The following is a 24,217-nucleotide window of genomic DNA, read 5'->3' on the forward strand; positions in this document are numbered from 1 at the left end:
AAAGACAAAACGTTTAAACTGAGACTTAAAAACATCATTTTAAATCCCAGGTTTAAGCAAATATGAGCCGTGCCATGACAAAACCAACATAATGGGTTTGCGACCAGCATGGATCCCGACCAGCCTGCGCATCCGCGCAGTCTGATCAGGATCCATGCTGTTCGCTTACGAACCATATAACAAGACGAGAAACTGATAGCGAACAGCATGGACCCGGATGCGCAGGCTGGTCTGGATCCATGCTGGTCGCAAACCCATTATGTTGGTTTTGTCGTGGCGCGGCTCAAATATAAACGTTATTGTAATAAAGTACATGACTGTTTAATGTACAAATCGAATATCGAGACATTGTACAAATCAATATACTATACAATTGCGTATTTAATTCGCGAAACAAATATTTGAAATTAAGTTTAAAGTGTTTTCCCCCTGACGTAATATCATTAAAATGTGTGTAGGTGTAGTTTCGTATGCATCGGTTAAACAGACTTTATAATCAATACACAATACATAATTATAATATGTACACCTATATTAAACATAATTCATCTTCAAATCATTTCCTTAAAAACGTTATTCTGCTATTTGTAGCTGCATACTACATGACAGAAAACAAAGTCCCGCAAAAATTACCAAGTTTACAGTTTCTACAGTGTTTATCAGTTAATACATGTATAACTTGACCATCCTTTTGTATCCGCATATTTGAAATGCCTTTGAAACTCACGGATGGTATTTCCCATTGTTACAGTGTCAACAAATGTATCACATCACTAATGACGCCACGGAAATTTTAAATCCTGTGCAAAATCTAAATAATAAACTTGTATCAGACTAGAAAAAAATTGTCAGAGCGCATCGGGGTAAAACATTCGTATGAGATTTTGACAAAACCGCAGATGTGGATGGGATACCCCCACTCCAAATAATTAATATATCTATATAATATACATGTATATAAACCGTTAAAACTTGTATGAGCTAGTCTACTTTAAGTTTAAAAAAAACATATTTCAACCTTTACATAAACAGTCTCGCATGATTATTTTTCTTTCAAACTTGCTCAAAATAAGTAAATAAATAATGTATAGTTTACTTTCATATCATTTAATCAACCGAGGAGTTTTCATGTACACACTTTGATGAAAGAACACACGCTTCAGGTCAATCGGAGCATGGCAAGTTTGACGGAAAGGGCCGATGGCTTCAAATTAGCCCGACCGGCGTTTCACGGTAACAGTTTAAAATTTCCGAAACTTTTAAATATTTTCTGAATCTCAAACATATTTTCATAGCTTTAGTAACGATTGATTTGTGTACCCGAAATATAATAATGATCAAGTAATGTGATCAGAAAGATAGATTTTGTAGATAGGAAAATTTGTAGGCTAATAAAATACTATTTAAAGAAACAGATACATTTTACAGTACCTCCAACAAAAAGTTTATAGTACACGATATGTAGTATATAATAAAGGAGTGTCCCATGACTTAAGAGATTAATTGTTATATCTAAAGTCGAGGTCAGTTATACTTTTATATCAAAACAATTCGCCAAATTATTATCACCATATTATATAAACCGGACATAATTTCTAAAACAGCATTTTACTTAGTCATGAAGTTTTTTTTTATAAATATAAAGTTCAAACCTAACGCTAACAGTTCTTTGCATGCATATCTGATGATATGTAAATATTTTATCACGGTTCATGTCCATTAAATCTGAAGCGTTCAATAATCTCCAAGACAACCAAGTAAATATTGATAAAATAACATCGAGGTAAATGCTTAAATAAAGCATGAACACATCGAATATTTCTCCTAGCTTGTCATAAGAACAAAGTTAATGCTAATGCAAAGTGAAACATATCCATTGTGCAGGTAGTCAATTTGTTATTTAAAACAAGTGCGGGACAATGCGCGTGTATTGATTCCTGCAATATCTTACAGTATGACAAACCTTAATTTCGTAGTAAGTAAGTAACGACTTTATTTAATGAGGCTAGCACATTCGGTTTCCCGATCTTCCATGTGGGCCGTAGCGGTAAATTATATTTAAAAGAAAGGTTTGCTATACAAAATCCAGTCGAATTACCTGTGCATAAATTGTAATTTATTACTCGTTTATATATTCTTTATTTGATAGAAATGGGTACCAAGTAGATTTATGTGGTGGGATGCATGTTGACTTGGCGTTATACTCGTGGCATATACTATCACGTGATTTGTAAATAAAGTCTGTATAAGCAAAAGTTTAGAAATCTATTTCTTGCATATCAGACTGGCGTTTCCGTTAGTTTTACCCATGCCGGAAATTTCATCTGGCATGGGGGGTTCCAGATGAGTCGCGTGCTGTACAATGGCACGATAAAGATGACGTCATTTTACCGTTATGAATGATTTTGTAATTCATACGCTGTTGAATGAAAGTAGTTACGGTTGTAATGATATAAATTTTCATTGAAAATAAAGATAAAGAATTTAAAATATAATGGAATATGGTAGAATATGCAAGAAAAAATATCTGACATATGTTTGCGGTTCGGATCGGAATATCCGTCCCTCGGTCACCCTCCCATGGGCGGTAACTCGGCAAGCCTCGTTACCGCCCAATGGGCGGGTCACCTCGGGACGGATATTCCGTTCCGAACCGCAAAATATGACAGATATTATTATTCTGGCACCCCTGACCTTCACCCACTGACTCCTAACTCAATCAATAGAAAGAGGACAATGCAAGATATGTTCCTATCAAATATGAAAAACGTATGTCCATAAATAAAGTCTGTATGGGAAAAAGTGTAAAAATCTATTTTTAGCAGTGGTGACCTTGACCCAACTGACCTCTAACTCCATCCAAAGAAAGAGGACAATGCAAGATATGTTCCTATCAAATATGAAAAACGTATGTCCATAATAAAGTCTGTATGGGAAAAAGTGTAAAAATCTATTTTTAGCAGTGGTGACCTTGACCCAACTGACCTCTAACTCCATCCAAAGAAAGAAAACTTCTCAATTTTAGGTTTATCATTATCATTAAGGTTTATTATTATCATTCTACAAACATTAATATGAAAAGATCAGTCAAAAAATAAAGGCTGTATAAGCAAGTGTGTAGAAATCTATTATAACTGGCACCCTTGACCCTGGCCCACTGACCCCTGATTCAGTCCAAGGGAAGAATACCATGCAAGTAATCTTCCTTCCAAATATGAAATATACCTATCAATAGATAAAGGAGGCATGGGCGAAAATGTAAAAACCTATTTTTAGCAGTGGTGACCTTGACCCAACTGACCTCTAACTTCATCCAAAGGAGGAAGACTTCTCAATTTTAGGCTCCTACCAAATATAAAAGACATCTGTCAATAAAAAAAAGTTAACGTGTAAAAAACTTTTTGATATTGGTGACCTTCACCTTGATCCAAATGAACCCTAACTAAACCCAAAGTAAGAAAATATGAAGTCATTTGTACAGATAGAACTTTAGATATATCCAACTTGCCAGTTTAGGTTAACTATATCCATTTTCAGAGTGCTGTAAAGGGTATTAACTTAAGAAAAAATTCATTAGTACAGGTTTATGTTTGTTTGATTGGGTTTTCAGTAACAACAACACAGTATAGGTCATTTGGTGACATTCCAGCTTTACTGGTGCAGCTTCGAAGACCTCAGGTGCCCTTCTGTAAATTATTTCAGTCATGAAGGGGCACCTGATTAGAACCATCGATGTTCCGTAAGCTAGCTGGATAGCTTCCTCACATTAAAGAATCCAAAGTCCCTGTCAGGATTCAAACCTACAGAGGTGAGGTGCAAGTGGTTTGAAATCGACGACCTTAACCACTCGGCCTGAGGACGCCCCTATTAGTACAGGTAGAACTTAAGATAAATCCAACTTGGCATTTTAGACTAACTTCATAGTTTATAACGACGGACAAGCAGACAGATGGTTGAGCAGACAGACGGACAGTTCAATTACTATATGCCTGGGCGGGGCATAAAAAACCAAAAACAAAACATGAAAAAAACTAAATAAACAACCAGCAACATTATGTCTGATATTTATTGGTGATTTAAAGTTATATCAAATTTCTACCATGATTGGTCTTGTTTCTTAATACTTAAAAAAAAAAAAAATACTAGATTTGGTTTTTAAATTTTTTCACTTTTAAAATTTTAAAAGTAGAATTTTTTGAGAAAATTGCAACTTCCCTGAAATAAAAAACACAAAGTATTTTACAAATTGACTTTTACAAAAAGGCCCAAACAAATTAAAAAGATTTAGACTCGAGTAAACATACACACAAAAAAAAATGCCTTTAACTTCATTTCTTTTAATTTTTTAGCAGCTTTAAACTTATTTTAAAAAACTTTTACTTTTACTTTTCTTTTCTTCTAAATTCGTTTTTTTTTGGATGACTAAAATTAGAAAGGGAAAATTTTTTATTAAAAACTTTTTCCTAATTTTAAAAGAAAATATTTAAAATTCTTTTACTAAGGGTAGGGGGTTTTATGTTTAATTTATCAAAACTTAGAAATTAAACTTTTTTGTGACACAAACATTTTACTGTACCATGATAGAGCTGAATGGTTCTTATAAAAAATAACAAAACCCGTAATCAACCATATCCCATGGAAACAAATGATGCTAATGTAGTACTGTACCAGTCAAAAACCTTCCTTAAATGAGATAAAGCCAGTTTGGAATAGCATAATTAATTAATTGAAACATTTTTTATTACTTTTAACTTTGGTCAAAAAATACTACTCATTTTTTCAATCCTAATTTTAATATAATTTTCTATCAAAATGTTCGCATATTTAAACATAGATATATAAATGTTTATACTATAACAAAGTGTGCATATTGAAGAAACTTCACAGAAATGTAAAATTAATAGATATTTATGTAAATTTGAATTAAAAATGATACGTATACATTAAGCAAATAAGTACATGATGAAAATTAAAAACCAAATACAAGAAATTACTGCATTTTAATCAGACATTTGTTTAAATGGTTATTTTTCTCATAACCAACACATGTCGCAATGTTTTAAAGATCATTTTTATGCTAATTCTTGCAATATCTCCCTCAACTTAGGTTCACTTGCTCCAACCAAGTCTTTAACCTGAAATGTGAAAAAAAACAGTCCAAACTTTTTTACATATCCTTTGATACCTTTTCTATTTATTAATTTTATTTTATTTTTTAGAAAGGGGACGGGGTAGTCCAACTAATTGTATTACGCGTTGAGATATTGTGCTATTTTGAGAATGGGCAATATCTTCCCTGGAGATTCTAACCCAGAACAAAACATATCGCAGAATCTAGCTTTGGCACATCAATATATTTTGACTGGGGACGGGGGGGGGGGGGGGGGTGGGCGGGGGTGGGGGGGGGGGGGGGGGGGGGGGGGGGGTGGGGGGGGGGGTTTGGGGGGGGGGGGGGGGGGGGGGGGGGTGGGGGGGGGGGGGGGGGGGGTTTGTCAGATAGTTTTCTTACTTAATATCATTAGAATTTTCTGCACACTGATACACTAACAACTATTGTCATGATGAAAACAAAATTTATCCCACAGAGCCCCCCTACATAGGCATTCTGGTGAAGCGTAATCATAAACAGGAGCTGGGAGAGGCATTTATAAGCTTTATTAGCTTTCTGCCCAATCCCAAAATGTATTTGTAAATATTGTTCACTTGTATAAACTGTTTAGGGTTTTGAATAAATATGTTTAAACCCCAAACAGGAGGGCTGTTCAACTAGGACCATTTCACTAATGAATTCAAAAAGGCTATAGTTAAAATCCATACCACAACATATTAGCCCTAAAAAAAATGACCCGCAAAAAACAAGCATAAATTATTAAATACCTTTCAAAAGTTTTGAAAGACTGGATGTTGAATGCAAAAACTTAAACCTGTAATTTTCTATATTGATAAAAGGCCAGACTTTTAATTTCAGTCAAAATCTATGTAAAAGTTATGAGCATTTGGCAGTGATCATGTGATACCCAACACATGTATTAGGTTTGATGGAGCATGCAAAGCTTTAAACAGAGTAATGGTCCTTGGAAAATTACCTCAAAATATTCCAAACACATGTTATAAATTTCAAGAGAATACTTTTAAGTAATTAAGAAATTTAAATGATGTTGCACACATAAAAGGATCTTTATAAAATTCACTAAAAGGGCCTAATTCAGTTTAAAATTGGGTTTTAAAAAGGGTTTTGAAACTTGGCCTTGAAGTGAACCACCAAACCAATCTGATTTATTTTAGTTTGAAAGTTGTTTAATTAAGATGCCAAGTAAAAATGTTTATAAAAACCGACCATATAGTAACTTTGAATAGTTGAGTAAAGTTAATAAACATTGCATTTACCTGTTTCTTATTCTTGTAAAACTTGAATGTTGGCATAGCACTAATACCCTGCTCTTCTGCGACCTCCTAAAACATGTATAATTTCTATTAGATTACAATTAGTTATAGGTCATATAAGTGATTGTTTGTCTGCTTTGTCACTTAAAATGAAATTGAATCTGTCTTACTCTGGTGTGCTACAGCTATGCAACACATTTACTGCATTTACATTGTGGAATGATTCTTACTTGGACAAAACAATAACCATCACAATAAACCTATTTAGACTGGTTATTGAAATTATGTAATGAATCTCTTTACAGATTGTATGATACACTGATATAACAAATAGTGTTCTATGAAAGCTGATTAAACAAACAATAGCCACCACAAGGCAAAGGCCAATAATGGCTTATCTGAATTTCTACAGTCAAGCACACGTGAAAGTATACTGTAGTAAAGAATACTTCTAGAAAACATAACTGTCTTGAACAAATAGTAATTTCAAATTTCATATTTGACCTTGATGGTCAAGGTCATTCACAGGTCAAGGTCACTTTTAAATTATCATGTTGGCTTTGTCATATTTTATTTGCTGTTCCTTTTTTTCATGAAAACAAAAACCAAATTTAAAAAACAAAAAGTGTTTATGAGAAAAAATTAAAACAAACTTCAAAAAACTTTGGCCCTTTTATAGTCAAATCAATTAAAGGTTAATCAAAACCCAAATTTAAAAGGGTTTAAAATTTATATCCCGGATAATTAAAAACGTCAGTTTTGTCATTATATTTTTTTTGTCCCAAAAATGAACCAAAAACCCCTAAAAAAAAACCCAAGTTATGACAAATAAGCAGATTTCAATAATTTTACCTGACAATTAAGATGAAATAAAGATCAAGGTTACTTTTTAATAATTCAACATACAGGTTTTGTAAAAAGGGTTCTTTTGTCCAAGTAAATAACCATGATAAGACACTAAGCTAAATTCAAAACTTGACCTTGATGGTCAAGGTCAATTAAAGGTCAAGGTCATTTACTTTACATTTCAATAGCAAAGTTATGGCCAATTGTAGCAAAATTCACTAATTTGACCTTAGTGTCAAAGACAAATTAAAGGCAATGACAAGTTAAATCAAATCTCCTTTTAATGTCTTCTCCTAAGGATTGTTGTGCCCAAGAACAAAGGCAATCCATTAATTACATACAATAATATAATTATCCAATTGTAGCAAAAAAAAATGTGAAGATACAATAATTTGTCTTTCAAGATTAAGGTCATTATGTGTCAAGGTCAAATTGCGTTTGGTCGTCTTGGTGACATTGTCCTTAAGGTTATGAAGACATGCCAATGATGCCATACAAAAGTAAGAAAGTTTTAGACAATTTTATCAAAAATCAAGCAAAATTCAATACTTTGACCTTCAAGATCATTAATTAAAAGATGGTCAAGGTTAATCAGTGTTGCATCTAGAATTTCAAAATTATGGGGGATTGTCCCCCACTCAACTGAAAAATGTGGGGGGACTTGAAAAAAATGTGGGGGACATACATTTACCTTACACTATGACTTATCGAAAAGAATTCATTTATTTAACGTTCAGGCATTTTTGACAGCTATCGTTCGCTCAAAAACAGAAGTAGAAAAAATAAAATATTGACGAATACTACAAAACACACGCGAGATGACCCAGTCGTCTGCTACACGCTTTTTAGTACGTATTTTAGTCATTACCACAAGTGAAAATGCGCGATCTGCATAAAATATGCGCAAATCGCAAAATCGCGCATCAAAGATGCAACACTAGGTTAATTATTTAATTATTCTACTTGAAGACCTTATCCAAATAAATTGCTCTTGCCTAAACAATGAAAAACAAAACAATTTGATCTATCACGCAAAACATTTGGTTTACAGTTCTACTGGATGTTAATACTAAGATAATTGAGCCGTGTCATGGAAAAAAAACCCCAAAATAATGAGTTTGCGACCAGCATGGATCCAGACCAGCCTGCGCATCCGCACAGTCTGATCAGGATCCATGCTATTCAGTTTCTCTACTTGTAATAGGGTTTGTAAGCGAACAGCATGGATCCTGATCAGACTGCGCGGATGCGCAGGCTGGTCTGGATCCATGCTGGCCGCAAACTCATTACGTTGGTTTTGTCATGGCGCGGCTCATATATTTTAAGAATAAGTTTATCAAAATTTTATTACCGCATTCTCATCCACATCTACTTTAGCAAATTTTATGCTTGGAAACTCACTTTCCATTGCCTGAAAAGAAAGAAGGAATTATGAAAGTTCAGAAAATTATTAAAACTGCTATGATAAAGTTTTTTTTACATTTTAACAAAGTTTGACATAGTCTACAGGTCATAAAATTAAAATGTCATAAAATATGAACAATACTGAGGACAAACCATCCAAGGACAAGTTATATAAAACTGGGAAAAAGATGGCTCAAGAAACTGAAAAGGTCTTTTTTTGACAAAACGATACTTACCTCAAATTTAGGGCCAATCATTTTACAAGGACCGCACCAGCTTGCTGTAAAATCTACAGCTACAACGCTATCTCCTGCATCTGAATGGAACTTGTCCCAATCATCCTGTATTAGATACAAATTACAAATTAGTCAATTGTATGTAATCTATAAATCATATTCACACACTGTGACAAAAAGGGGTTGGATCATGACCAATATAGGTTTAAATGTTCCAAATAAAAAAAAGGTATATTTTCCCAATTTCAAGTAGAAAATTCCAATTTCAAGAAAAAAACAAGAACAACACTAAAAACAAAAATGGGTCAAAGACAAAAAAGGCTGACAAAATATCATGAGGCTGTGATGTTATGAAAAAAATTTGTAATCTATTAATGTCAAAAATTTAATTCGGTAAAGAGGAAGTGGATAAGAGACAAAACTGAAATCGAATCCCACAATATGGGACCACCAGTTAATGCTGTATGCAAAATATCAAGAGGCTGTGATATGAAGTTACTGAGAAAACTGTTACAAAATTTCCTACCATTGACCATTTATGTCAAAAACTTAACTAAGTCGGTAAACATGAAGTGGATGGGCAACAGACCTGAAATCAATTCCCACGCCATTGGAACAATTGTTAATGCTGTATGCTAATGTCAAGAGACTTTGATGAGTATTTTCTAAAAAAAACTGTTACGAAAATTTCCTACCATTGACCACTTTAAATGTCGAAAATTTAACTAAGTCGATAAACAGGAAAAGGCTTGACATAAACTATTACAAGCCTGTAACGTCCGATATATTGGACTAAAGGTGACCAACACTAAGAAGTCTTTGACTCTATCTCAATCTATTTGGAAGTTGCAGCACTTTGAAATCAGTTTTGATAAAACAATTAACGTAAAATATTTTTCGGCAATTTTGAGATGCCCCTCCCCTCGTTGCCATGGCAACAGGAAATTTAAGATGCTGTTTCAAAGGCAATGGTGCAGTCAACATTTGTGCCAAGTTGATGAATTATTGATACATCTTTTATAGTTTCATAGCAATTTAACAGACATTTTTCACAAAATGCACGCGCAGTAGTGGCTAATATATATAGTGGCTAAATCTATCATACAAATCATTTATTGAAAACAAAAATACGTTTTTAATACATTATATCGAAGATAATCTTATTTTCGTAGACACGATCTTATTTTCGCTTTTCACAGCAATTTGAGCTATTTTCGTACGTATGTATTTTCGGCTCAAACTACACTTTTTAAAATATTTTTTGGGCTCTGAAATTTTATTTTGCTGTTAAATCATTAAAAGAATGCATAAATATATAATTAACATAATTATTGAAACAGATAAATGCAGTATTTCAAAAATAAATCTTATTTTCGTAGCCAAGATCTTATTTTCGCGTCAATAACTAATTTTCCACAGACGCTTGGGGTTTGGAGCTCAAAACGCCTTTAAAATCCAAATAAAATGCATATTTGTCAATCCCAGGACATGTACTGATCATATATATCAAAAAATCTTAATATATGCCGTTTTGAAAAAAAATCATATTTCAACATCTATAATAATACACAAGATAAAAATGTTCGCGGAAAAAATCCGCACCCTACCGTCATAATCACCATGTATTTTAATCCATTTCCAATATTTTCACATAATCCTTTGGTCCATTGACACAGAAGATATAATTCTTCACGATGATAGTCAATTTTTAAACTTCAATGGTAATATAAACAACGCAACAGCCGAAATAACATCAATATTCTCGCCGTTTTTTTTTTCAACGACAAAAACTTTCGATAAATTCAATGGACCAGACGGCTATGAACGAAGCTTTCCGATTATGTGGCCCCAGCTTTGCCGTGTGCAAAATGCGCAGCGCTTTTAAGTTTGGGAACAAATATGCATTTTATTTGGATTTTAAAGGCGTTTTGAGCTCCAAACCCAAGCGTCGGGGTAATTTTTTTGGGGATCCATTATACCGCCCCCAAAAATTTTTTTTCTCATCTTTAAGGGGGAAAGCCAAATGTAATTTTCCCTGATACATTTTATTACAAAATTCCCTGAAAAAAGGTTTTAAAAAAAAATAAAGGGGGAAAAAAAAATCTGATGAAGGGTTTGGGTTAATTTTTAAAAAATTTTCAAAACCCTTTCCCTGCCCCAAAAAAATAAAAAGTCCCTTCCACCCAAAAATATAACATCGTACAAATATTTTCAAAACGAATGAATGTCAAAAAATTTTTTTCCCTTTTTTAATTTTTTTTTTTTTGAAATACGGACCCAATGTCATAAAAAACGGGGGGGAATCGTTTCTACCCGGAGGCGGGGTCCCCTCAGTGGAGGGGAAAACGTTAAAACCAAAAATTTAAACCACATATTATAAAGGGCCTTTCCAAATTTTTTCAAAAAACCTCTAAGCATTAAGGAAATTTTTTTTTAAAAATAAAAAAGAAAAAATATCTTTTAAAAATTCTTTTAAAATAAAGTACACCTTTTAAACTTTATGTAACTTTCCCGTAAAAAATTTTTACTAAAATTCCCCAAATTAAAAAAAACTCTATTTTCCCTCTTTTAAAAGAACAACACCCCTTTTTAAAAACCCGATATGGCCTCCCTTTAAAATAAAGGAACCCAATCTAAAAAACCCCTTTAAGTATTCTTAAAATTTTCCCAAATGTTTTGTTTAAAAAATGGGGGAAAAGGATTGTTTAAAATGGGCTATCCAACATGACAAAAGGGAAATCCAACACGATGCCCGGTACCTACTTTTAAGATAAAATTTTTGGGGGCGTAAATTTTTTCATTTTTACAGAAAAAGTTAAAAGGTGTATTTTTTCGGGGCTTAAAAAAGGTAATAGCAATTTTTTAAAGAAATTACGGCTAATAAAAAATATGTATTGTAAATAATTTTTTTTCCTATGCACTGTTTTAATTTTCCAGCCAAATTTGCCGGGAAAAAAAAAACAAAAATCCCAAAAAAAAAAAAGGAAAACCCCTTTTTCCCAAAAGTTCCCCCCAATTCCCCCTTTTTGAAAAAAAAAAAAAAAAAGCCAAAAAAAAAAAAAAAAAAAAAGGTTTTTTTTTTTTTTAGAAAAAGTTAGGGGTGAGATTTTGGTACTTATACGATACCCTTTTAAAAATGGTCGTTGCCTCAAAACAGAAATTAAAAAAAATAAAAGGGAAAAAATGACCCCTTTCTTTTTCCCGATTTTTTATTTTGAAATTCGTTTTTAAATTTTTGTATAATTTTTTCCCAAAAGGAAAAAATTCCCTTTAAAAGGGGGAAATTTTCCGAAAGTCACCCTGAAAATTGGTTTATTTGTTGGGGGGATTTTACGAAAAGGACCAATAGAAATGGTTCCCCTTGCGGAAAGCCCCATTTTATTTATAGATATTTTGAACCAAAAAATATTTTCCTTTTTCAAATTCTATTTAAAAAAACCATGTTATTTTAGGCTTCAAAGAAACGGACTTTTTCCCGTCCTTTTTTGTCAATAGTTTTAAAATACATATCCCGAAATTTAGACCTTTTTTGGGTTAATTTTTCCCCTTTTAAAACCACAAAAATTTAGTCCCAAATTTTTTGTATTAATTTTTTATAAGATAAGTAATAAGATAATCTTTTTTAAATTTTGTATAGTCGGTTTATAAAAAAAATATAAAAATTTTGCTATATAAGCCCTTTTCCCAAAATATTTTTTCCCTCCCTATTGAAACCAAATTAAAAATCAACACCCTGGCCTTGATTTTAAAATGTGTTGTTATCATCTGCTTGAATGCTCTCACAAATGTCAAAAACTGTTATTATTGGGTTAGTGTATAAAATAAGGTGAGAAGTGGTTAAATTTAAATAGCTTTCAGCATACTGAGTATATATGTGCTTGTATAAAAGGGTAGTCAGACTATTCTCTCCCTTACCAATTCTTCCCCCGACGTTTCCTCCCTGACGGTCTTCTCCCTATTTTTGGGAAGAACTGTCTGAATATTTGCAAATAAGCAGACAGATCCTCCCCATTTTTTTTTATTTATACATTAATTATTATTGAAGTATTTAGATATGTAATAAGTGGGTAACGTGGGTAAGTTTATTATAAATTTATATAAATTAGAAAAAATATTTTATTGAAGTGTTTACTGCAGATGTTAAATAAATGGGTAAAGTTTATTATTAATTGATATAAATTAGAGAAAAAATACTTTATTGAAGTATTAAGATGTTCGATAAATGGCCAGGTACTTTGGTATATTAAATGAAGTAACGAGTTCAATACACATGTGTGTTAAGTTTGTTGTCAGAGATAATTGAGGTGTTTATTAATGCATTACTCAAGAATCAAGGTGTTGATTAAATAAAAATAGCTGTGAATAAGAGTTTAAGCATAGGTATTTTTATTAGTTATTTGGTATTATATATTGTTTCATGATAACGACATGTTCTTTTATCAATTTTGTATAAAAGTAAATGTGAAATGTGATTGCATACGAGTTGTTGCTTATTTATTTTCTAGAACATAGTTGTTACCACCTTATTCCCTATTTAACAAATGAATGAATATCACCAGATCTTAACATAATTACAGGTGTATATCAATCACTGCCCAATTAACTTAATCTCTCACATTGAAGGTGTTGATAGGATTAACATACCTGAAAAAGGTATTAAATTTACAAACACTTTACAGATAAACATAAAATGCACTTAATATCAAACACAATCTTTTGATAATCTTCATTAAGATTTTTTATTAGATTAAGTCAAAACTAAAATGGTAACTTATAAAAAAAAATTGACGGAGAACTGTCTGCATTTTTCAAATTTGGGAGAGAACCGTCAAGGGGGAAATAGTTAGGGAGAGAACCGGGGCCCGGGGGAAAGGGTTGGTTTAAAGGGGGAGGGGAAAGTGTTCATTTTTATAAAAGAAAAGATAAATTTTTTTTAACATTTCCCATGTAATTTTAGATATATGTTTTGGTTTTAACCCTGTATATTTTTTTTTAATTTCGTTTTAAAAAAAAAAAAGTTTAAACCCCCAAACAAATATAAAAATGTTTTTTTGATATAGAATTTTTCTTTAATAATATTAACCTAGACTAAAAAAGAAAGCAATGTGACGGGTTTTTTTTAAAGTTTGCTAATTAAAAATCATTTTTAAAAAAAAACCTGCATTTTTTTTTAATTTTATATTGAACCCTAGAAAACCCAAAATTTTTGTGTTAATTTTAAGAAATAATATAAACACGACAGTGATTTTGGGTTTCTAACCAAAACAAAATTTTGGTTCTTCTATGTTCAATAGGGAAAATTACGAGTCGTGTTGAAATATGCAATAAAATCACTGTTTGACGTTCTATATTTGACATGTGACTTTCTCATTATACACCAATCTCCACGCAGTGATCTCCCCTTAATTCTTTGGCGAAGAGCTCTGCCACCACGGTCCGATATATCAGAATTTCTGATATACTTTATTTTTTAATTGTTTTATCTACTGCTTTTATCTATCAGTAAAGTTTTTTCTCACTGATAAAACAATGTTTAGGAATAAATAAATAATATGAATATTTAGAAATCATTTTAAAAATTATGAGAATATTTTCTACCGAGACAATTTTTTTATACTTTATTTTTTTTTAGCTTTTGAATTTATTTTTCGTTATTTTGTTATACTTTTGATAAGTTTTGATAACTATAACGAAAATTAGGTTTCGAAATTTAAAAAAAGAAAAAGAAAAAAATTGATTTTTTGGGTTTTCTTTTTTTAAAAGGTCGAATTTACATTTTAAAATTTTGACTTTAAAGTCCCTTTGATTTCATCAACATGTACGGGTCCCCGTAAAAAGGGAGTGATTTCAATTCCCGGCCCCCGGGGGTAAACATGTGAGGGGTTTTTTAATAAACGTGACCCTAAAACCCAAATAAAAAAGTGAGCGCTTTAAAAAATAAAATAGGAAACAAATAGGGGCAAATTTGACCCCTTTAAAATCAGGTAAAAGGCAGCATTTTTTTGATGATGTCGTGTTGAGTTGAAAAAATATATTTCCCAAAAATGTGAAATTTTAAACCCCTTGATAAAATCACTGTTTTTCGTTCGGATGGGGCACAAAAGATTTTTAAACACTTTGGTCTGGTGCCGATTGGGGGTTTTTATTTTAATCTATTTAAGGGTTTTTTTGCATATAAAAACCCCGGGGTTAAAAACGGATTGAAAGTATTTTCAAAAAAAATGATAAAAAAGAGAGGTGGGGAATTTTTTAAAAATGTAAAAACAAGGGGTATATATTTACATTCCCAAAAGGAAAAACAATTAAGTTTTTTTTCGTAAAAATTTAAATTTTTAAAATGTCTGACAAAACTAATCAATTTTAAAAAAAGCCCCCCTGAAAATTTTGACTTATAAATAAAAAAATGAAATTTTAAATTAAAAGTCCCAACCCAAATTTTTAAAAAAATTTTTTTTTTATTTTTGTTTTCACCAAAGAAGGGGAAACAAGGGAAAGAATAATGTAATTTTTGGTTTAATTTTGGGGAATTTAACTTAAGGGGAATGGATATAACAGAAATAAAAAATTAGTCAACAAATTTTAGCATCAAAAATTAAAATATTTGTTTAACCCCCCGTTTTTTTTCTAAAAGAGAAAAGGGGCCCCAGTACGTATCCGCCTTTTTTATATTTTGTAAATGGCCCGTATCCTAGAAAACCCTTTTTTACCAAATAGAAAAAAACCCTTTTATAAGTCGCCCCTAATCCAGGGCCACTCCCAAAAGGCCCAAAGTCAGAAAAACCAAAAGTTGCAAAGGGAAAAATCCCCCGGGTATTTAAATAATAACCCCCGGAAATTAAAAAAACGGATTGAAAGTAGTTTTTTGCACGGGTTTTTTGTGGGAAACAAAAAAAAAGAAAAGGGGTGTATTAAAGAAAAATAAAATATGTTTTACCCTTGAAAAGGGAAAAAAAAAATCCAAATTTTTTAAAAAAAATTTAGATTTTAACAAACATAAACCAAATTTAAAAAAAGGCCCCACCTGGGTAAAATATATACCCTTTTCCGAATGAATGTTTTCTTTTTTTTAAATTTTGGTTCCCAAACCCTAAATAAAAGTATATTAAAAGGTAAAAATTTAAGTGTTGTAAATTTGTTAAATTAATTTATTTATTCCCGATTTTTTATATATTGAAAAATTTAGTCAAAACATCTTCCCAGCATTAATTTAATTAGGGTTTTTCATGTTTTTAGTTTCTTAGCCCCATGTTAACCCAAATACCGTTTTCCCGTTTGTTGGGATTCTTACAAAATTTTGGGGTTTTGAGCTCCCCATGGGCCCGGGAAAAAGCAAAAAATTTGGGGATTTCGGGAGTTCCCAAACAAGAAAACCCAAAATTTTGGTTTTCCCTTTTAAAAAACCCCCGGGTTGGGCCCTCCCCCAAATTCTTCAATTTTTTCTGCCGAAACCATGTGCCTTCCTGTAACGTGCAGGCTGGGGGGGGGGATTTAAGGTTCTTTCAATAAATAAACTATATTTTTCTCAATAAATAGACTAAACGTATACAATAGTAAACATTATAAGATAAAGTGAATATGCATTCACACAAATAAACTTAATTTAAACTATGTAGAGCTCATTATTGTTTTTTTACTTGTGTATTCCTAATTCCTTTATATGGCCCGACTAATCAGTATATCTATTCTTTGTGCCACTTTAACATCACATACGGGTTATACTAGTACAAAGTAGAGCCAGGTACACAAGCATGGGAATTGTATGAAAATAATTAATTATTTGTATTTCTTACGATGTTACTTTTATGACTTATTTCCAATTATCTAATTTATTTTCTCAAGTACATGTTTCATTTTGCATTCACATACGTTTTGTTTTCTTTGAGCCGTAGCTAAGATACCAGTGTTGTGTAAAAGAACTGATCAAATCTCACTGACATTAAAATATTTCTATTCATTTAGTCAAGATATAAGACATACATAGACCAGTGCATCTTATGTTAAATAGCGAGTCACTATAAGATATGATTATTTTATTTTGTACAGATGAATACAAACTAAATTTACCGCGTTTGTGCAAATGGTGGGCACTTGATCTAAACTAGAAGTGCACACCATATGCAATTCTAGTGCATCAGACCAAATGACCAGACGGAGTGACACTTTTTTTTAATTAATGGAATATTGCATACCTATTTGCCAGGGTGGAGTCATTTACTGATGAACTGTTGTAAGTTCTAATATTTTTTTAACTATTGAGATATGATTATTTCAATGATAATACGTCATCGTGCACCTGCAAAATGCTCCAAATCGGACTGGAACTTCCAATATGTTTTTTTTTTATTCTAAGGAGTCGTGAGAATATCAATAAAAATAATGTAGCGCACCAAAGATTGGCTTTAGTACTTGATGCAACAAAAAGCGTTTAAAGTTTTACAGTCTGGTTTAAGTCTGAAAACGGGATAAATTTTGTTTTGGGAGTCCGACTTGGAGCAATTTGGATTAAAAACTTTATATCGTTTTCAGAACTAAACTAGGCAGGTGAGCGATGAGGTAGTATCCTACCATCGAATTTATAATGTAAAAATTGTTTTGAATAATTAGTTTGTACATGTAACATTTGTATCGATTTCCCCTGATCACTAGTATACTGTATCCTCTGTGTAATGCTGTATCTGGTTGTATATGCCTAACTGTTGTGATCCTTGCGTGTGAGCCTAACTGTAGTTATGTTATATTTCACGTGCATGACCCTAAAATCTCCTTGCTTAAGTAAGATATTTCCCTTCAACAGTTCCACTTATGCTCTTTTTAACTCAATGATATTAGGTTTGCTGGGAAATAATTTATCAGAAGCTTAAAGTGTCAAAAGTCATGCTGTTAATCGGTGTTTACATTATCGTCCATGAACAGGTTCAAACCGAGCCTGCAAAATTTTCAATTTTGTCGTTTTGAGCGTGCTTTAGGGATTCTTTATTTCGTAGAGAGACTGTTTTCATAGTACCTTTATCCGGCTGTGAATACTCCACTTGCAGACATAGGTGACCTCAAGCACCAAATCAAACTTCAAACAAGAGACAAAAACAATACTTTAATCCTTAACTACCAAATCCAATTAGTGTTTACATCTAAGTTTCCTCTAAAACTCTGGAACATACATGTATTGTCTTCTCCAGTATAATTATAAGTTATCATTTAAAAGAAAACACAAGAGAAATTTTGATCTTGATATCATATTATTAGGTAATTCGAGATCACATGTTTCGCATTCATATTAAATGATTATATTATTCAATACAAATAGAAATTGTTTCATCATGAAACTCAATCAAAATGTCTTTGTCTATCCACATGACAATCCATTAATCATTACAGAAGTAATATTCATAATCCAGCAACTCTTCAAATATAACTTCTACAAAATACAATATTGTACAATAAAATATACAAATAACACACAATAAGGGCGGGCGTGGAGGGTAAAATAAAATTTTCAACATGTGATCTTCTTGTCAAACGAATACAGAATGAACCAAAATGCAGAAGCGCAAGAGACAAAAAAGTTTACCGCCAAAAATATAGGCGACCAATAGAAAGTTGTTTACTGCCTACGTAATACATAAATTAAAATCCACCAATGAAAAAGAGTTTTTAAAAAAGGTCAAATCATTCAACCTTATAATTAAGTTATTTTAGTTCAAAATAAACAAAATTATAAGTTATCATTTAAAAGAAAACACAAGAGAAATTTTGATCTTGATATCATATTATTAGGTAATTCGAGATCACATGTTTCACATTCATATTAAATGATTATATTATTCAATACAAATAGAAATTGTTTCATCATGAAACTCAATCAAAATGTCTTTGTCTATCCACATGACAATCCATTAATCATTACAGAAGTAATATTCATAATCCAGCCACACCCATGGCCATGAAAAAAACAAAAAAAAAACATTACAAAATACAAAACATCAGCAAATAAAGTTCAGATACATACAAATCTACTAAGAGGCTTTCATACCACCTCCTTTAGTAGCATAATCTCCAAGACTGGTCATTACCAGCTTACGAGACTGAGCCTTTCTTGAGAAACAGTGTGTCTCAAGCAAAGGCATAACGTACATATATCAACTAATGCATATATTTGAATATAAACATTAAATTCAATATCCTGAAACACTCTACAACAAGTGTATACACAATAACAAAACCACTAAGAGGCATTCTTTTAACCTCCTTAGTAGAAAGTAATCTTCAATACTAGCCATTGCCAGTTTGTAAGATTTAATCTTTCTTGAGTAACCAAGTGCCTCAAGCAAAGACATAATGACATTAGAACATGACACTTTCTTACGAATGTATATTCTAAAGATTATAATAATTACGAATTACATATTTTACTTAACAAGCTGTCTAGAAATACAAATATTGAAACTTGCAGTAAACATGTAGCGCTCATCCAACACTAAGATGTAATTACTTTAAGTGAGCAATGGTATTAATGAAAAATTCTTTCAAACGCCTTGTACCTTCTAGATTAAGATGTAAACCACCGTCTTTAATAGCATAATACTCACGACGGGGCAAGCCACATTTAAGAAAGGGTTTGAAAGTTCTAATGAAAATAACATTTCTTGATTTGCATAGTAGAACCAATTTATTGTTTAAATTTTTAACCCAATTACCAGTAGTATCAAAATCTATAGGGCGTGGAATAATTGCAGATACAATAATGCTTCCAGAAGATTGTTGACGAACATTGGAAATCAAATCGTTACAGATGAGATAATCTCATCTTCTGAACGAGGGCCAGTTACATCATTGGTACCAACATGTAATATGACATAAGCAGATCTAAGATCAACTTGACCTTGTGAAATACGAAAACTTAACCTTGAAATATTAATTCCAGGAAAGGCTGTTATTTGAGTATCCCAAATACCTGATACATTTTTGGCAATGGAGTCTGAGACAATTGTACACTTTCGAAGTGGTGGATGAGCTACATGTTCTGAAAACATACAAAGAACAGTTTATTAAAGACTATATTTAAATCAAACATAAAAAACATGAGAAATATCCTTCATAATTTTACACTTATCTTCAATGGATAGTGAAATATAACGTTTATAAACGTCAGAATGCCAATCTCCAAGAATTTGAATTTCATCTGAACTAATATTATTCTGAAAGGCAAGGGTAGCAAAACCACGCCTAAATGAATGAGAGGAATATAATGATGAGTCAAACCCAAGATCATTTAAAACCTGACGCAATTTATTTTGAAATAAATGATAAGTTACCGGTTTACCATTAGGTAAAAGAAATAAAGCATCTGCAGATTTCCCAGGAATGACCTTTAACATGTTATCATATGCAGTAACCGGACACAAACAAGAGCCTGGTAACTTTAATAGAGGAGTCTGTAAAAGACGTTCTCCAAACTGAATTGTTTTGGTCCAATTCATAGTAACTATTAAGTCACCATGAACACGAGTAACATCAGACCTAATCAAACATTTATGATTAATTAAATCTTTAAGTGTAGTTGGAACTAAATTTGATTTTCGTGCCAACAGAAAAAATGCAAATAAAAATAAACACCAAAAAACTAAGTTTTCTGGATCTTTAAAATTCAACGTCAAGTAAATCTTAGAAAGAATAAAAGGAGTTATAGGTTGAGCTTGTTTTACACAATGACATTTCAATCGGGAAATTCCACGAAGAGTGAAATTTATCAAAAAAGTATTCATTTCATTCAAATTATAACCCAATAACTGATGAACAGTTCTTACACCACTTAAATAATTTCGAATACTAGCCACAGATTTAAAAGATCTACTAAGAAATTGGGAATATAACTGAATTGTTTCAGTTGAAGCAGGTAAATAACAGAAATTGAAATACAAACAAAATAATATAAATGATTCCCATTGAATTTTTAAATTTTTTCTACTATTTTCTGCATATGCTGAAATATTAGACAGTTTTAAATCTGTCTTGAGAGTCTTCAATTGCAGATCTGCAAAATAAACCAGAAGACAAAAAGAATTACCAGTCATTAACAAAAGCAAAATCTTGCTGTAACACCTCATAATGATCTAAATGAAAACCAGATGTTTACCGAAAAAATTCATCTTGAAATTTTTTGTGTTGATACCAACGAGATAAGCAATCAGATATACGATTGTCCGTACTAGATAAATGTACAGCTCTTATCTCACATTCAGCTTTGGCCGTCAAAAAACAAAATTCTCTTAAACCATCTTGCAAAATAGGGCATCTAGCTTTGCCAGAATTTAAAACTGAACAAACAACCTCATTATCACAATTAACAATTATTTTCTTACCCTTGAATTCAGGAGACCACCACAGTCTTAGGGCCAGAATAATACCAAGTAACTCGAGAACAGCTATTGAGTAATTTTGACCTAGTATGTTATCAGGGAAATTTGAGTGAAAATACTTCCCTTTGAAAAAACCACCACAGCCTGTAAGACAGGAATCCGTCGAAAAAATTGCACCAGGTCTTGACCAATTTTCATATATCAAAATAGACACTCCATTATATTCTTGTAAAAATTTATGCCACCATAAAATATCTTTTTTAACTTCTGATGGAATTATAACATAAACATGAGGAAGATAATTATACAATTCTTTAAGCCAATTTATGAGTCTACTTATAAAAAATTCTGCTTGACCGCACACAAGAAGCCACAAAATTTAATTTACCAATAAGAGACTGTATTTCTCTTAGCGTTGCCTCTGTTTTAATTAACCATACTTTAATTAAATTTTTGATTTCAATTAAACGCTCCGGTGTTACTTCCATTGTCATAGAATTTGTATTAAATAGAACACCCAAGAAGGTCATTACTTCTGAAGGTGTACAAGCTTTATTCACAGATTCAATAAAACCACATTTACTAAGAATTTGTCCTAAACAATCATATGCAAAAGGAGCATTATTTTTCGTTTCAGCCCCTGCTAAATCATCAAGATAATTGAGAATACAAAAACCTATCTTATACATAATAAAGGCTATTGCATTCGTAACCCTTTGACATATCTGAGCAGCTGACCTAAGCCCCATGCTTAGAACAGTGTCACAAAAATATGTTTTTTCCAACAAAAAGCCACCAGATTATAGTTGCTAGGACAAATACTGATTTGTCTGTAAGCTTTTCTCAAATCCTTTTTAAACAAAAGACAACCTTGACCTTTTGATTTTATTAAATGAACAAAATCATCAATTCGAGGAAAAACTAAATCAACACGTTCACCCAAATAACAATCTTTATTAATAAAATCATTCACAGCCTGACCTTTGGGCATACTTAAATCTAAAATAATCCTTCTTTCTTCAGTATCCTTTTTTGGAACTGAATTCAATGGAGAAATTTTTAACTCAGAAGTAAAGGGATTTTTCTTAAAAGGGCCTATAATACATGAATCAGCACTTTCTTTACCTAAATAATTATTAATATCATTTGGATAATCATTAGCGCCAGAATGATTCTTGTACTTCCAAGAATCCAAATGATCAAAATGGAAACTTTTATCAATAAAACCAATCGGAAAACCATATTTCAAAAGATCACAAACTAACAAATCCCTATAATCCGTACCTAACATACGTCTCATAAATTCAGTATTGATTTTATCATTAACCTGAATTTTGCAACCTTCATAATTATAAAGACCAGATTGGCATACCTTCTCATGAATAAAAACTTTATCATAAATAAACATCAAATCTTTTTTAGTGACATTACAAATGTTACATTTAACTGAATGTTTACAAATAGTATTTTCAATAACTGCTGAATCAACAATATTATTACCCTGTGTTTTACAAAATTTTGGAAAAAATAGATCTACAACATTTTCATTAATTGTCACATTTTTTTAAGATGATCATATCTATCCACAAGTCAATTTGTGGAATACGGGCATGAACTTGAACATTCTGGATGTTCCAACTTGACCTTATCTTTTATCCAACAAGATGCACAGATATGTTGAGATAATCTTGCAATGCCCTTAACAACAGTAATATGAGGCGCTTTTTGCTGACATTTATTTCTTTGAAATTGACTACAGAACCAAACTCTTTCTGTAGTAACACTAGTATCTGATCTACTTTTTTCAGTCTTATGACGAACATACATTGATGTTTTGTTAACATTACTCACATTACTAGATAAAATTGCCGATTCAACATATTGATATGAATCTCCCCATTTAAGATGGCCTAGTTCAATCTCTCTTAAAACAGCTGCATACAAATTCTTAACAACTACAAAGTCATAGGAAGAACAAAGATAAATAAGTTTCTTTAATAACTCAAGTCTAGCCTTACGTTCAGAAGCTTGCATAGACGGGGATGAAATAATTTCTAATTCCCCTGCAACAAACAAATTCCATTCTAATTTGTCAAATGTAATTGAGCTAGTGACATATTCAAATCTTAGACTGGATTGAGGATATTGTTGTCTACTGACTACTTTATCCCCAGCCTTAGCCAAAAAATACCAGACCTAATTTTATTCTTCGAATAATGAAAAGTATCAACATCAGAATCTTCTGATGAACTTAAACAATTAGACACCTTTTTCTTCATATTCTTTGATATCTTATTCAAACTTTCATCACTGCAAGTGTCTGAATCTGAATGAGAAAAAATATCCAAACCAATTTTACTAATTTTCGACTTTGCTTTCCTTCGTAGATCTGTGTTTTTTTCTCAAGTCATTAAGCGTAACATGCTCAATATCTACATTTTTACTTGAATCATCAATAACTGGTTTTTTTTTACTAGAATACAAATTGATACCTCGTACGATCTCACCTCTTAATTTTTTAACGTCCTGTTTTCTTCTGTTCAATTTGTTTTCTCAATACGTCTGCTTCGGATAACTGTTCCTTAAGAACCCGTTCTTCTTGTTGTAAGGCGCTCAGCTCCTTCTTCATCTGAATGATACCAGAATCAGTCTGACGACTTTTACTATTCAAGTCTGTATCCCCAGAAAATTCATCATCCTCGTGAAAACTGACATTTTTAGCGGAAGCGGAAGTTGGCAACAAGGTCGCTTGTGTAGTTTCCTCGGAAAACAATTTAATATCTTCCATGTGTTCCTCTGTCCAGAAGGATTCCTGGTCTTCATCTCCGAATCCGTCATTTAACAATTTATAGTCCACTCTTTTACCTCTAGAAGGTAATATTTTTTTCTTCTCCAGTTCCTTGGACGCCATGTTAGTCCCAAAATACAAACAGCTTACGCGGCACGAAGTACCGAAATAAAGTTTATTCGTATTCAACGAAATATTATTTA

At 31.9% G+C, this 24,217-nt stretch overlaps 1 protein-coding gene across 1 annotated transcript; it reads right to left on the bottom strand.

Moving 5' to 3' along the window:
• Positions 1-4,545: 4,545 nt before the first annotated feature.
• Positions 4,546-24,137, bottom strand: LOC132714138 (thioredoxin domain-containing protein 2-like). The gene is made up of 9 exons (XM_060696917.1): positions 23,750-24,137; positions 23,418-23,552; positions 23,052-23,289; positions 20,191-20,387; positions 19,822-19,890; positions 8,871-8,998; positions 8,582-8,641; positions 6,388-6,453; positions 4,546-5,135 (listed from the first exon to the last, which is right to left on the bottom strand). The coding sequence occupies exons 1-9, from the start codon at positions 24,135-24,137 to the stop codon at positions 5,073-5,075; spliced, it is 1,344 nt and encodes a 447-aa protein (XP_060552900.1). The 3' UTR covers positions 4,546-5,072.
• Between the last annotated feature and the right edge of the window lie 80 nt (positions 24,138-24,217).

This window comes from Ruditapes philippinarum, unplaced genomic scaffold (genome assembly GCF_026571515.1).
Source record: "Ruditapes philippinarum isolate M1 unplaced genomic scaffold, ASM2657151v2 ctg2198_1_1_1_1, whole genome shotgun sequence".
Taxonomy (NCBI): domain Eukaryota; kingdom Metazoa; phylum Mollusca; class Bivalvia; order Venerida; family Veneridae; genus Ruditapes; species Ruditapes philippinarum.